At 42.5% G+C, this 13,083-nt stretch overlaps 1 protein-coding gene across 1 annotated transcript in view; it reads left to right on the top strand.

The window, feature by feature from the left end:
* The window catches only part of TRPC7 (transient receptor potential cation channel subfamily C member 7), a 187,307-nt gene that overhangs the window by 168,772 nt on the left and 5,452 nt on the right, over positions 1–13,083 (top strand). Inside the window, exon 10 of the mRNA XM_075601205.1 lies at positions 316–391. Within this exon, the coding sequence (XP_075457320.1) occupies positions 316–391 (76 nt within the window). The remainder of the gene's footprint in view (positions 1–315; positions 392–13,083) is intronic.

Here is a 13,083-nt window from a genome sequence, read left to right as displayed (position 1 = left end):
CATTTTTCCGTTTCTGAAGAGTAAAGCATTGATGTGAACCCACATTCACCAATGCAAGGACAATATATAATGTTAAGCCATGCCAAATTCAGCAATACAGTATATCCTAGAGTCCTGATTCAGATGAACAAAATATCATTTGTATTGGATAGTAGCAATGAAGGGCTTCGCCAATAATTCATTATGTTTGATTGAAGTTTGGACAGAACTGATTTAATTTTTTTTTTAACTTATGAATACGATTTCCATCAGGGTTTTAAGGGGTTTGAATCTTATTTGTTTCTATGTATTTTTATTTTATTTTTACTTTTCCAGAAAATTATGAAGCGTCTAATAAAGCGATATGTGTTAAAGGCACAGGCTGATAGAGAGAATGATGAAGTCAATGAAGGTAAAGTACTGTAGCTAACATTAACCATTCCTAAAAGATTTGATGGAAATGATATTGTTATACCGTAGGCTTATGAGGTTACATGTTCCCACTACTAGGAAAACAAACAAAAAAGATGTGCCCCAGCCACAGAAAAGGGTCAGATTAGGAGAGGGGAGTAGAGGGGAAGATAAGGTGTTGACATTTCTGGTTACATTTGAGACAGAGCTATTGCACAACACACTAAATGTAGATGTTTCTAGTAACACAATGGTTTTTAAAGTTTGATAGTGCTGATCGACATATATCCGTGTCTCTTATCAAAGTGGCTGTTGCAATTGGCACAATTTGCTTTTAAAAATGTATCATACATTTTGATAATTTTGATTAAACATTATGCTAAATTGTTTCATAACAAGCAAAATGTATATGACGTGTCTATATTGCTTTAATAAAGGAAAATAGATAAATAGACACTTGTATTTCACATGGTGCACTTTCCATGTTATCAAAACTTGCTCTTGTGAATAAGTACAGTAGCATTTCAAAACCAGCCACTATGGATTTCTGAAGATAGTTTTCAGCATACAGTATGCTCATTGGAGTAGGTTTTTAATAAACTGTGCTGTTAATCCTTTAAATGTTTGATGGGATTTCACAGTTTAAATGTATCAATGTAAGAATGCATCTCACCCTGCATTTACATAGCAGGAGAGATGCAGAGTTGGCTTACGCTGAATCTTTATTTACCTGCAATGCTTCAGGGAAGCTCCATCTGTAATTTGTATTTGTATATAGTATAAATGTTCTTCCAAATGGGAAATAAAAGACAATGTAATGAAATGACAAGTAAACATTTCTTCTTCAGCATCACTGAATTCCAAGAAAAAGAAAGAAATCTATTACATTATTTATCAGTTGTTGAATAATGCAGTGCAATTTAATATTTCTATTTCAACGTGCAATGTGCTAGCCATTATACTCCAGCAGGTCAGTTGCTTCCACAAACATTGCAATATAAAATTATAATGTGTATCTCCAAAGCAGAAAGTCAATACAGTGGATCAGATGTAATGCTCATCACAATGCATTGTGATATGAATTAAATTATGAATACAATCACAGAATGTTCTTATAATAAACATGCTCATAGAGTAAAATGAGTGCAGTTAATTATTTACAGAATGATTTCATAAAGCCCCCAATCCTAATAAAATGACAGAGCACTTGATCATCTCTTGTACTCTGCATGATCCTCCATTTTGCCTACATATAAAGTACAATGACTCTAATGCAATTATGTAGTTTTAATGGTTCTTTGCAAGTTCCAACTTTCCTTTAACGGGTTAGTTCCCCCTGCATGTTTATTATTTTTTAGTGTTGTAAGATATCTTCACAATACTGTACAATAAAGTGTCTGTGTCCATCTTTCTTGTTTTTCTCTACTATTTATTTTTTTAAACTGTGAATTTTATTTCTAAGAAAATGTAAATTAATATCAATGCTAATCCCCCCAACCGCAAAGAACCTTATCCGAGAAGATTAGTGAAGATATTTTGCTCTGGTCAGATCCTTTGTTGTCGGCATAGAAAACGTCTCTCTCTTTTTCCTTGTGGAATGGAGAAAGTGTGAACAAGCAGCATGAGTGGCAATGTGAACATTGCACTGCCGGCTTTTGATCTTTTTAAATAAAGTAAAATCAAAACAGCTCGTAAAAAAATAAAATAAGGTTGATTGTCTGCTTTAAAGGTCATCATATAGAGCACACTTTCAAAATAGATAATGTTGGGGGAACTGCATCTTTAATCAATTTAATCATCTTTAATCAATTATGAACCATAGGTCAGGTAGGTACTGTATTTAGGGCTTCACTAAAACCTCTTATTTTGGAAACCTTACGTTTTCTTCCATTGGAGCAGAGTTTATTTGCTGAGATTGTTTGTTTGTCCAGTAAAGGTCTCAGTGGGTTGCAAATAATGTCTCTGAAGCTTTCAAATATAATGATTATAGATCACAGATGTTATCTATTGTTTAGAATACATTACATATTTGTGATGTTTTCTAATTCTCTCTAAGACTCAATAAATGAAATTAATAATCTAAGCATTATTATGTGTGTGTTATGGTTATTTTTAATCTATTTTATGCATCAATCATACCCATGTCTCCACTTTCCCAAAGATAAGGCTCTCATTAACAACTCATTCCGCAAGAGAATGTGAGAATGTGTCTATCTTTAGTTGGTACTGTATGAGATAGCATATAGCTAACCAAACCCTGACATTTAATGAGAATATATCTCTGGGAACACTGAGGATGACACAACTCAGGAAGGAATTACCAGAGGACAAGGCAGACAGAGTCACAGGGAAATCATGGTCATACACAGTTTATCAGGCAGGGTACTTGAAGTTTTAAAGCAGGCAAAGTCCAGTACAGTTCCATGGTCATACACAATTGAGCATCAAGGTACTTGAGGGTTAGGCAAAGGCAGAGTCCAGAGGAAGTCCAAGATAAAATATAAGGGGAAACAGGCAGAGTACTTAGCTTGAACAGGTAACAGGAATAGACGTGAACTGGTTCCAGAACAAAGTCGTAACAGAGGGAGCAAATAACTTTGTTGACCTATAAATAGGGCTTAGTCAAGAAGTGGGAGGGTCTTGTGTTGCAATGCAAATGGGAGCTGTAGTTCTCTTTGGGCTTAAGCCTGGTGGATAACTGGTTATGTGCAGACGCAGAGTTCTGGCAGTTCTCCCACTACTTGTCGCGGCTCCGGATGGCCTAGGACCAGGCGATGAGGAAAACGTAGGTGGAATTACTTGATTAGTCTGGGTGCGTGAATGGCACTGGCTCATGATCGCTCCTCCAGGCCACAGCCCTTCCAGAAAAAACAGTACAAGTGCGCAACTATAATGAATAAACAATGTGAAGGATAAATTGAGTGAAATATCCACAAAATACCCAAGTAAGTAAGGATAACTGTGTTACAATAAGGAGCGTCTGCTGCTGAAATAGGGGTCGTCCAACACCCTGAATCTAGCCAAAACAAAACACAAAACAGCGCACAACGCTCATAGTGAAGTAAGAATGAACAATTTATCATTTTAAAAGTAATTCAAGGTTCTGCGTACATCAGAAAAAGGTATAACAAGCATTTAACTGTGACTATGACAGTTGTTGCCACTCAAGCATCAGGGCACATGGGGTCCTGATGCCTGAGTGGTAACCCATGTGCCCTGATGCCTGAGTCGTAACAACTGTCATAGTCACAGTTAAATGCTTGTTATACTTTTTTCTGATGTACGCAGAACCTTGAATTACTTCACTATGAGCGTTGTGCGCTGTTTTGTGTTTTGTTTTCACAGCCCTTCCAGTCCACCAAGTAGAACAGACCATATCTTTGTCTCTTGGAGTCACAGATGGCATGAACGTCATATTCTTTTTGCCCTTTTACCATGACAAGGGTGAGCCTAGCGAGAAGGCGAGTAGAGAATGGGTTCAGCCTGGTTTGTTTAAGGAAGGCCACATGGAACACCGGACGCACTCACCAATGGGGAGGTAACTTCAGGCAGATAGCCACCGGGTTGATTATCTTTTCTATCAAGAAGGGTCCCATAAAACGAGCTACCAGTTTGGCTGGGCATTCTTACATGAGTAAGTGTTTGGTAAATAACCATACCGAGTCTCCTACATTAAATGAAAGTGCGGGATTTCGATGTTGGTCTACAAATTTCATTTGATCTTGTTTGGCTTTACTTAGTATCTGTGGAACCTGTTTATGTACACTTTGTCGCTCTGTCACAAGATGTCTAGCGGCTGGTACTGGAGTGGAGAAACAATGACCTGGAAACATTTCTGGATGATAGGTGTATGTGCATGTAAAGGGACTCTTTTTTTTTTTATGGACCGGTGAAAAGAGTTATTAGAGGCAAATTCTGATGTTGCCAAATAGTTTATCCAGTTGGATTGGTGTACATTAGAAAAGCAACATTGATATTGTTTAAGTGTTTGATTCAGTCATTCATTCAGTTGGCCCATTGCTTTGGGGATGATATCCTGATGATAATGAACAATGAATTCCAAGTGTTAAAACCGACAGCCTTCCAAAATGTAGTGGTGAATTGTACTCCTCGATCCGACACAATAGAATCTGATAATCCGTGTAATTGGAGTCAATGAAAATAGGCACAAATTGTTGCACTGTTGTTAGTTACGGTAGTCCAATAAAATGAGCCCACTACCACTGAAATTATCTCCGACATTTTGTTGGGTACCGGTAACAGTAACAGGATCCCTGCAGGAAACGTACAAAGATTCTTGTGACAAGCACAGGTTTCAAAGGATTCCACATATTTATTGATATCTGAATTCAATGTAGGCTACCAAAAATATCGTTGCAGAAGCTTTTGGGTTTTTAAGAAACCTGGATGTCCTGCCGACGGATGGTCGTGACACATTGCATGATTCTCCAGGTACATAAAGACATTGATTGAGATAGTAGAATCCCTTGGAACTTTTTTTCTAAACATGGATCAGGATGAAGAGCTCTTATTAAAGCATTATCAAAGTCCATGGTTTGTATGCCAACCACAAGATGTTGCCCTGGTAGGAGCAGATTTTATTCAGGAATCCCAGTTTCAGGGGTGTCTGTACGAGAGAGTGCATATGCCTTACTGTTTGCAGATACTGGTCACAAGATCAGCTTGAACTAGAATCGGTCATGAATAAGGCCCAGTCCAGGATTGGCACACATCAGAAAGAAATGAAAATAAAATTGAAGATTGAATGGTCGGTTTAAACTTCAATAACCTGACAAGCTCCTTTCAGTAAATTATGCCATTTCTTGAATGCAACTTTAATGGTCAGTAGCTCTTTGTCACATATAGTATAGTTTCTTTCAGCATCCATCAATTTATGTCAATAATATTTATTTATTTGTAAAATGTTTTACCAGGAAGTAATACATTGAGAGTTACCACTCGTTTTCAAGTACATAGTTACACATAAGTGAACAGGGTTATACATTATATACAAGACATTGCATGAACAGTTAAAGATAATATATATTATAGACATATGTATAGAGTTACAGACCAGAGTAAAATGTGAGACCTCTTTAGTTATAGAAAGAAATTAGACTAGTGGTGGCTGTGAGACTCCGGTAGATTGTTCCAGTTTTGGGGTGCACGGTAAGAGAAGGAGGAGTGGAAAGATACTTTGCTGAACCTTGGGACCATGAACAGTCTTTTGAAGTCAGATCTCAGATGATAAGTGGCGCATGTGGTAGGGTTGAGGAGCTTGTTCAGATAGATGGGTGGCTTGCCCAGAAAGTATTTGAAGGCAAGACAGGAAAGATAAACTTTGCGCCTAGACTCAATGATGACCAATCTACTGTAGTTCTTTGAGCATTTTGCAGTGATGTGTGCTGTAGTTGCAAACGGCATATTGAATTGTAGAGGGTTATCAAGTTTGCTAAGGTGGGTTTGGGCCACAAGATAAAATACATTAGTTTGAACATTCCGTTAAGATACTGTAGAACTGCTCATAATGCGAAGCCAGAGTGAGTACTTGGTCACACTGAGGATGAACAAGTACTGGTGGTTGGGTGAATGCCTGTATAAGGCTTTTGAAAGCCTATTTCACTGGCTTTGACCAAGAAAACATTGAGCCCTTTTTTTAGATGCTGAGTCATGGGACGGGTGACTAGGGAGAAGTCCTGAATGAATCGTCAATAGAAATGGGTGAACTCCAATAGTCTCCGTACATCCTTTTATGGATGTACAGGTAGGTGTTGGCCAATCTAAAAAGGCTTGAATCTTATGATTTTCATGGAAATAGAGGAAGCAGAGAGAATGTATACCAAATACTCTATTTTCGTCTTGTAAAATGTACATTTTTTCAGCTTAGCATATAGATGATGGGTTTGTAACCCGAGGAGCACATATTAAACATGGGGGTTATGCTCATATTCTGATTCAGAATAAATTAAGGTGTTAGCTTGGTCGGTTTGAACATATACATCTAACAGATCTCGAAAAATTTCATTGAGAAAATTTTGAAATGTTGCTGGAGCATTACATAGTCTGAAAGGTTCTCTGATGCGGACCAGGTACCTCTGAGATCTAATTTAGTGAATAGTTTTGCAGTATGAACTCTGTCCAATAACTCTGAAAGCAGTGGCAAAGGATAGCGATGTTATGATAGTTATATCATTGAGTGCTCTGTAGTCAATGCAGGGTCGTAATATATCGTCTTTCTTGGATAAAAAAAAATGGTGCTCATGTTCAGAATTTAGAATGGCGGAAAAATCGTTTTTGAAGACCCTTGGTAATATACTGGCACAGAACTGTAGTTCGGGATCTGACAGTGCGTAGACCCATTCAAAGGAGATTTCAGTTTCAGGTAGAAGCTAGATAGGACAATCACATGGACGGTGCAGTGGCAACTTATCTCCTTCACCGGGATCAAATACATTGTGGAATGCGAAATATTGGGTCGTTCAGTATGACAGGTCACTACTTATTGAACTGTTGGACCAGTGTCACGATCCTGAGTACCGGTAACTACCGTCTTTTGGTGATTCCTGCAGGAACAGCACTCGGGTCCATATGTATTTTTTTTTTTTTTTTTGCGATTCAATTGATGGATTATGGCTTTCTATCCGTGGTAGTCCCAGGATCAAAAAAATGTGGAACATCAATCAAATCAAAATGGAGGTCCCCTCATATGCTGAGCAATTTCTATTTGAAGAGGTTTCATTTGATGAGTAAATTTCCCTGTGGTTAAAGATGAACCATCGATGGCTTGTACCTTTTCTGCTCTTTCTTTTTTAATTGTCCAAATACCATAAAACTGTGCAAATCTGTGATCCATGAAGTTGCTGGATACTCTAGAATTCAAAAACGCCTGGCCTGTCAGCAGCAAACCAAGATAGGGTAAGAGGTACAGTAACATGAAAGGTTATGGTTAGACTTTGAGTCTATTGCATTTTCTTGACTCTATAAAAACCTTCCCTTTAAATGCTGAGCTAAATCATTTCCCGTTGATGGGCATGGTTGGCAAGTATTGAGTGAAGGTCCTTTTAAGCCACAATAGAAGCATAATTTGTATTGATGCCATCACCTTCTCTCTGCAGATGTTACAGGGTCCCGAGACATCACAATTTGCATGGATTCAGGTATTTCTTCCCGAGATAACTCCGGGCGTGAAGGTTGCCCAGATGGTTCTGTGCTCGTCCGCTTGTGTTTAGCTCGCTGTTTGGAAATCCTTTGGTATATTTGTAGAGACAGATCATCTATGAGACTGGTTAAAGTTGTAGGAAGCGCAACCCAAGCCAATTCGTCCTTTGACTTATCTTTTAGTCTGTGATGAAATACTATGATTAAACTACTGTCAGTCCAATCAGTAGTGGCTGCAAGATTATGATTCTCTGAAACTTTTTTTATGCCTAACAAAGCATTCACTCTATTTTGTTAGTGTCTTTCCTTCAAAAATACCCCTTAATTCATTTTCAAAGGCTCTATAATTATCAAACAGGGGACTGTTTGTGACTAACAAGGGTGAAGCCCTGAGCATAGCATCTTCTTTAAGGTTCCCAATGATAAAGATGATTCTAGCCCTATCCATTCTGTAGCATAAGTCAAAGGTTTAAATCGAAATTGTATCTGTTATGTAAAAGACATCTGGAACCTTTTTGGGTCCCCGTTGAAGCACTCTGGTTATGGTAGATGCAGGATGGTTTCACTTGGTAGCAGTTGGTTGTTGAAGAGCCTGGAGGTGTGTTTGGGTATTGATGTTCCACAACGCAGTGCACCAACATCTGTAAAGCTAGTATATTGTCTGCTAGTCTTGCAGCAGCTGTTGATCCATTTTTCCTTGAGAGCAAAAAATGGCCTTGCATGGTCGCATGGTACACCAGCCAATCGGATTGGGGGTGCACCATTTGATGCTCAAATGTGACATCATAGGCCATGTATTAGGCCTGTCCCGTCTCATTTGAGCTTAAGAAGCCGACGGGAAACCATCTGCCCCAATGGATAACAAGTAAAGATGAAAAGAATGAAGACAATAATAAAGAACTCACTGGGTAGACATCACTTCTATCAAGATTTGATCACAGACTTCTTCGCATCGGCTGTTGAGGAGCATTGTGTCGAGGGTCAAGAGTTGGTGCTCGTGTAGAACTGGGTGAAGACACCAATGGAAAGAAAAACATTGATTGTATTTTATTTAATTGTGTATTTTTTTAGATTGCCCATTTACTGCCAATGTGTTTATCTGTGCCCCTTTCGAGCCATAGATAAACACAGTGACAAGCAATGCATTTTTTGTGAAATGTTTGTTTTTAATTAATTAATTAATTAATTATGTATTTTTGGTGCTTGGTTTTATTTCATTGTTGTGTATTATTGGTGCTTGTTTTTTTTTTATTGTTGTATATTTTTGGGGCTTTTTTTTTTTTTTAGGTTCCCCATTGACTGCCATAGTGACAAATCATGCCCATATTATATGGGCATGGTGTACCACTGTGTCAATCAATTGGTAGAGAGTGGGGGTAGTTGCCATGGGGAAGGTGGTTAGGCATCTCGGGTGGGTAGTGGGGGGTTAACCCCTTAATTACTATAGTGATTACTAACTACTAAGGTGATTAAGGGGTTAGTGGAAATTAGTTTTGGTTTTTGATTGCACTGTTGCTGCCCACGGAGGACATGGGCACAGTGACAGTGATGAGGATGGCTTTCTTCCTGGCAGGTAACCAGATAAACACCCACCAAGGGCAAAAATATCACCTTTACCCACCCCCACTACCCCCAATAAACAAGGCATTGGTGTTTAAACCCTTCATTACTTTAGTGGTTAGCCGCTAAGGTAATGAAACTGCCTGTAAATGTATTTCTATTACATAGATGGAAGCCGGGGGTTTCTGGAGCTGGTATTTCTAAGTCCTACTCGCAAATCCCATCTCTCCACCCTTGGGGTGGTGAGATAAAATTCGCATGGAGCTTGCTCGGTGAGAGCCTCTATAATCTCATCGGAGGTACTAGAATAGGGTAATTTTTATAAAGAATGCGAGTAGGAGCTGTTTTTCAGCTCCCGCTCGGTGTGTTTGAGCAGGAGCACTACCGCTCGGGGAGATGCACTTCCTGATTGAGTTTGGCATCTCAGCTTCCTGAATAGCAAACTTGCCAAATCGTATGGGAACTGCTCAAAATCCTCGATGAGTTAGTTATCGAAGTTTCTAGACTAGGCCCCTCAGTCTCTCTGGATCTGTTGTTCCATACACAGGTACAACAGATCCAAAGAGACTGAGTGTGGCTGCTTTTCTGAATTTGGAGATTACTGAGGAGGGACACACAAGGGAAGTACTGCATTTATATGCATGGTAATGGGCCAGAAGAAAGGACCGTGGGATCTGAAAGTTGCCCCCTTCTTATAATTATTGCTCTTTTTTGCAATTACCCTCTTTTTCAATCAGCCATTTTTTCACACGTTTTGTACACCTTTTGCATGATATAAAGCAGGCCTGCACAACACGTGGGCCACGGCGGTGGCTGTGTCCCCCCATCTCCCCCCGAGCCCCCTCTCCCTGCCCCCGCGAGCCGAGCCCGCTCTCCCTCCCCCGCAAGCCGAGCCCGCTCTCCCCTTCCTCCCGCGAGCCAAGCCCGCTCTCCCCTTCCTCCCGCAAGCCAAGCCCGCTCTCCCCTTCCTCCCGCGAGCCAAGCCCGCTCTCCCTTCCTTCCGCGAGCCGAGTCCGCTCTCCCCTTCCTCCCGCGAGACGAGCCTGCTCTCAAGTGCGACAGTTTCGGTGCCCGCTGCTTGTGAGCGAGCGCGCGCAGTCCCGCGGCCGCCATGATCGGAGGTGATGTGAGGTGCAGGGGGATATGTGCAGGGGGGGTGATGGGGAAGGGGGGGGTGATGTGCAAGGGAAGGGGGGGTGATGTGCAAGGGGAAGGGGGGGTGATGTGCAAGGGGAAGGGGGGGTGATGTGCAAGGGGAGGGGGGGTGATGTGCAAGGGGAGAGGGGGGTGATGTGCAAGGGGAGGGGGGGGATGTGCAAGGGGAGGGGGGGTGATGTGCAAGGGGAGCGGGGAGGGGTGATGTGCAAGGGGAGCGGGGGGGGGTGATGTGCAAGGGGAGCAGGGGGGTCATGTACAAGGGGAGGGGGGTGATGTGCAAGGGGAGGGGGTTGATGTGCAAGGGGAGGGGGGGTGATGTGCAAGGGGAGGGGGGGTGATGTGCAAGGGGAGGGGTGTGATGTGCAAGGGGAGGAGGGGTGATGTGCAAGGGGAGGGGGGGTGATGTGCAAGGGGAGGGGGTTGATGTGCAAGGGGAGGGGGGGGTGATGTGCAAGGGGAGGGGGGGGTGATGTGCAAGGTGAGGGGTGTGATGTGCAAGGGGAGGGGGGGTGATGTGCAAGGGAAGGGGGGTGATGTGCATGGGAAGGGGGGGTGATGTGCAAGGGGAGGGGAGGTGATGTGCAAGGGGAGGTGGAGTATTTGCAAGGGGAGGGGGGGTGATGTGAAGGGGGAGGGTGATGTGAAGGGGGGGGTGATGTGCGGTGCAGGGGGTTATGTGAGGTGCAGGGGGGTTGATTGAGGTGTGAGGGGTTGATTGGAGGTGCAGAGGGGGGGTGATTGGGGGTGCAGAGGGGGGGTGATTGGAGGTGCAGAGGGGGTCATTGGAGGTGCAGAGGGAGTCATTGGAGGTGCAGAGGGGGGTCATTGGAGGTGCAGAGGGGGTCATTGGAGGTGCAGGGGAGGGTCATTTGAAGTGCAGGGGGGTGATTGGCAGTGCAGGGGGGGAGAATGATGTGAGGTGCACAGGGGGGAGAATGATGTGAGGTGCACGGGGGAGAAGGATGTGAGGTGCAGGGGGGGTGGGATGTGTGTGGTGTGCAGGGGGGTATTGTGTGTTTGATGTGGAGGGGAGTATTATGTGTGTGGGTGAGGGGGAGAGATGGGGGTATGAGAGATAGATGGGGAGTATCGCAAAGGTTGATAGTGAGGGGTTCTGGGGGAGATATGAGGATGATGATGAGGGGTGCTGGGGGAGATATATGAGGATGATGATGATGATGAGAGGTTCTGGAGGAGAGATGATGATGATGATGATGATGATGATGATGATGATGATGATGATGATGATGATGATTTTACCCGTGCGGCCCAAATTTTTTTTCCTTGGAGCAGTTCGGCCCTTCTCTCTTAACGAGTTGTGCAGGCCTGATATAAAGTATTAGGGGATGTGTATCCTATTCACTCATTGCTCCATGGTGCTTTTTTTGTATATATCGCTCTTTTATGTGTGTTAGTGATTTATTGTCACTTTGTATTTCAGTGTAATTGTTCGATACATTTCATAACTTTGACAGTAGTTTTTGACCTTGTATGCGGTTTTCTACTGATATATAAAAATTGAATTATAAACAGTGCTTTGTCAATAGTTTCCTTGTTTGTGTGCAGGTCACATTTATTTAAATACTACTACAAAACTTTATTCATCATAAAACATTGATCTTCAAACATGCAACAGTTATACCATTAGTCAAAAACAGCAAGCTTGACCCTACCTGTCTTTCTAACCATCGACCTGTCTCCCTCCTACCTTTTGCCTCCAAACTCCTTGAACGTCTTCTATTCTCTCGCTTGCTCCATTTTCTCAACACCTATTCTCTCCTAGACCCTCTACAATCTGGCTTCCGCACTGCTCACTCCACGGAAACAGCCCTCACTAAAATAACGGACGACTTCATGCTGCCAAAGACAGAGGTCATTACACTCTGCTCATATTACTCGACCTCTCTGCCGCACTTGACACCGTGGACCACCCTCTTCTCCTTCACATTCTCCATACTCTTGGTATTCGGAACAAAGCTCTATCCTGGATCTTCTCTTACCTCTCCCATCGTACTTTCAGTGTCTTTTCTGCTAACACCTCCTCCTCCTCTATTGATCTCTGTGTGGGGGTACCCGAGGGCTCTGTCCTGGGACCTCTTCTCTTTTCTCTGTACACACTCTCTCTAAGGGACCTAATAACATCTCTTGGGTTTAAATATCACCTCTATGCTGACGACACACAAATTTACTTTTCAACACCTGACCTTACACCTGCTGTACAAATCAAAGTTTCTGAATGTCTCTCTGCTATATCATCCTGGATGGCCCTCCGCCGCCTTAAACTCAACATGGCAAAAACAGAGCTCCTCATACTTCCTCCCAAACCTGGCCCTATTCCCTCCTTCCACATTACTGTTGGAAGTACGATCATTCACCCAGTAGCCCAAGCACGCTGCTTAGGGGTCACACTTCACGCATCTCTCACAATCTCCTCTCACATTCAGAACGTTTCTAAAACCTGTTGCTTTTTCCTCCGCAATATCACTAAGATATGCCCGTTTCTCTGTTGCTCGACTGCTAAAACTCTGACTCAGGCCCTCATTCTCTCCCGTCTTGATTACTGTAACCTCTTGCTGTCCGGCCTTCCTGCCTGTCACCTGTCTCCCCTGCAATCTACCCTAAACGCTGCTGCCAGAATCACTCTACTCTTTCCTAAATCTGTCTCCACGTCTCCCCTCCTGAAATCCCTCTCCTGGCTTCCGATCAAATCCCGTATCACACACTCAATTCTCCTCCTCACTTTTAAAGCTTTACACTCTTCTGCTCCTCCTTACATCTCAGCCCTAATTTCTCGTTATGCACCATCCCGACTCTTGC

Source organism: Ascaphus truei, chromosome 5 (assembly GCF_040206685.1).
Source record: "Ascaphus truei isolate aAscTru1 chromosome 5, aAscTru1.hap1, whole genome shotgun sequence".
In the NCBI taxonomy this organism is placed as follows: Eukaryota; Metazoa; Chordata; class Amphibia; order Anura; family Ascaphidae; genus Ascaphus; species Ascaphus truei.
Note: the sequence above shows the minus strand (reverse complement) of the source record. Positions and strands in the feature narration are given on the sequence as shown.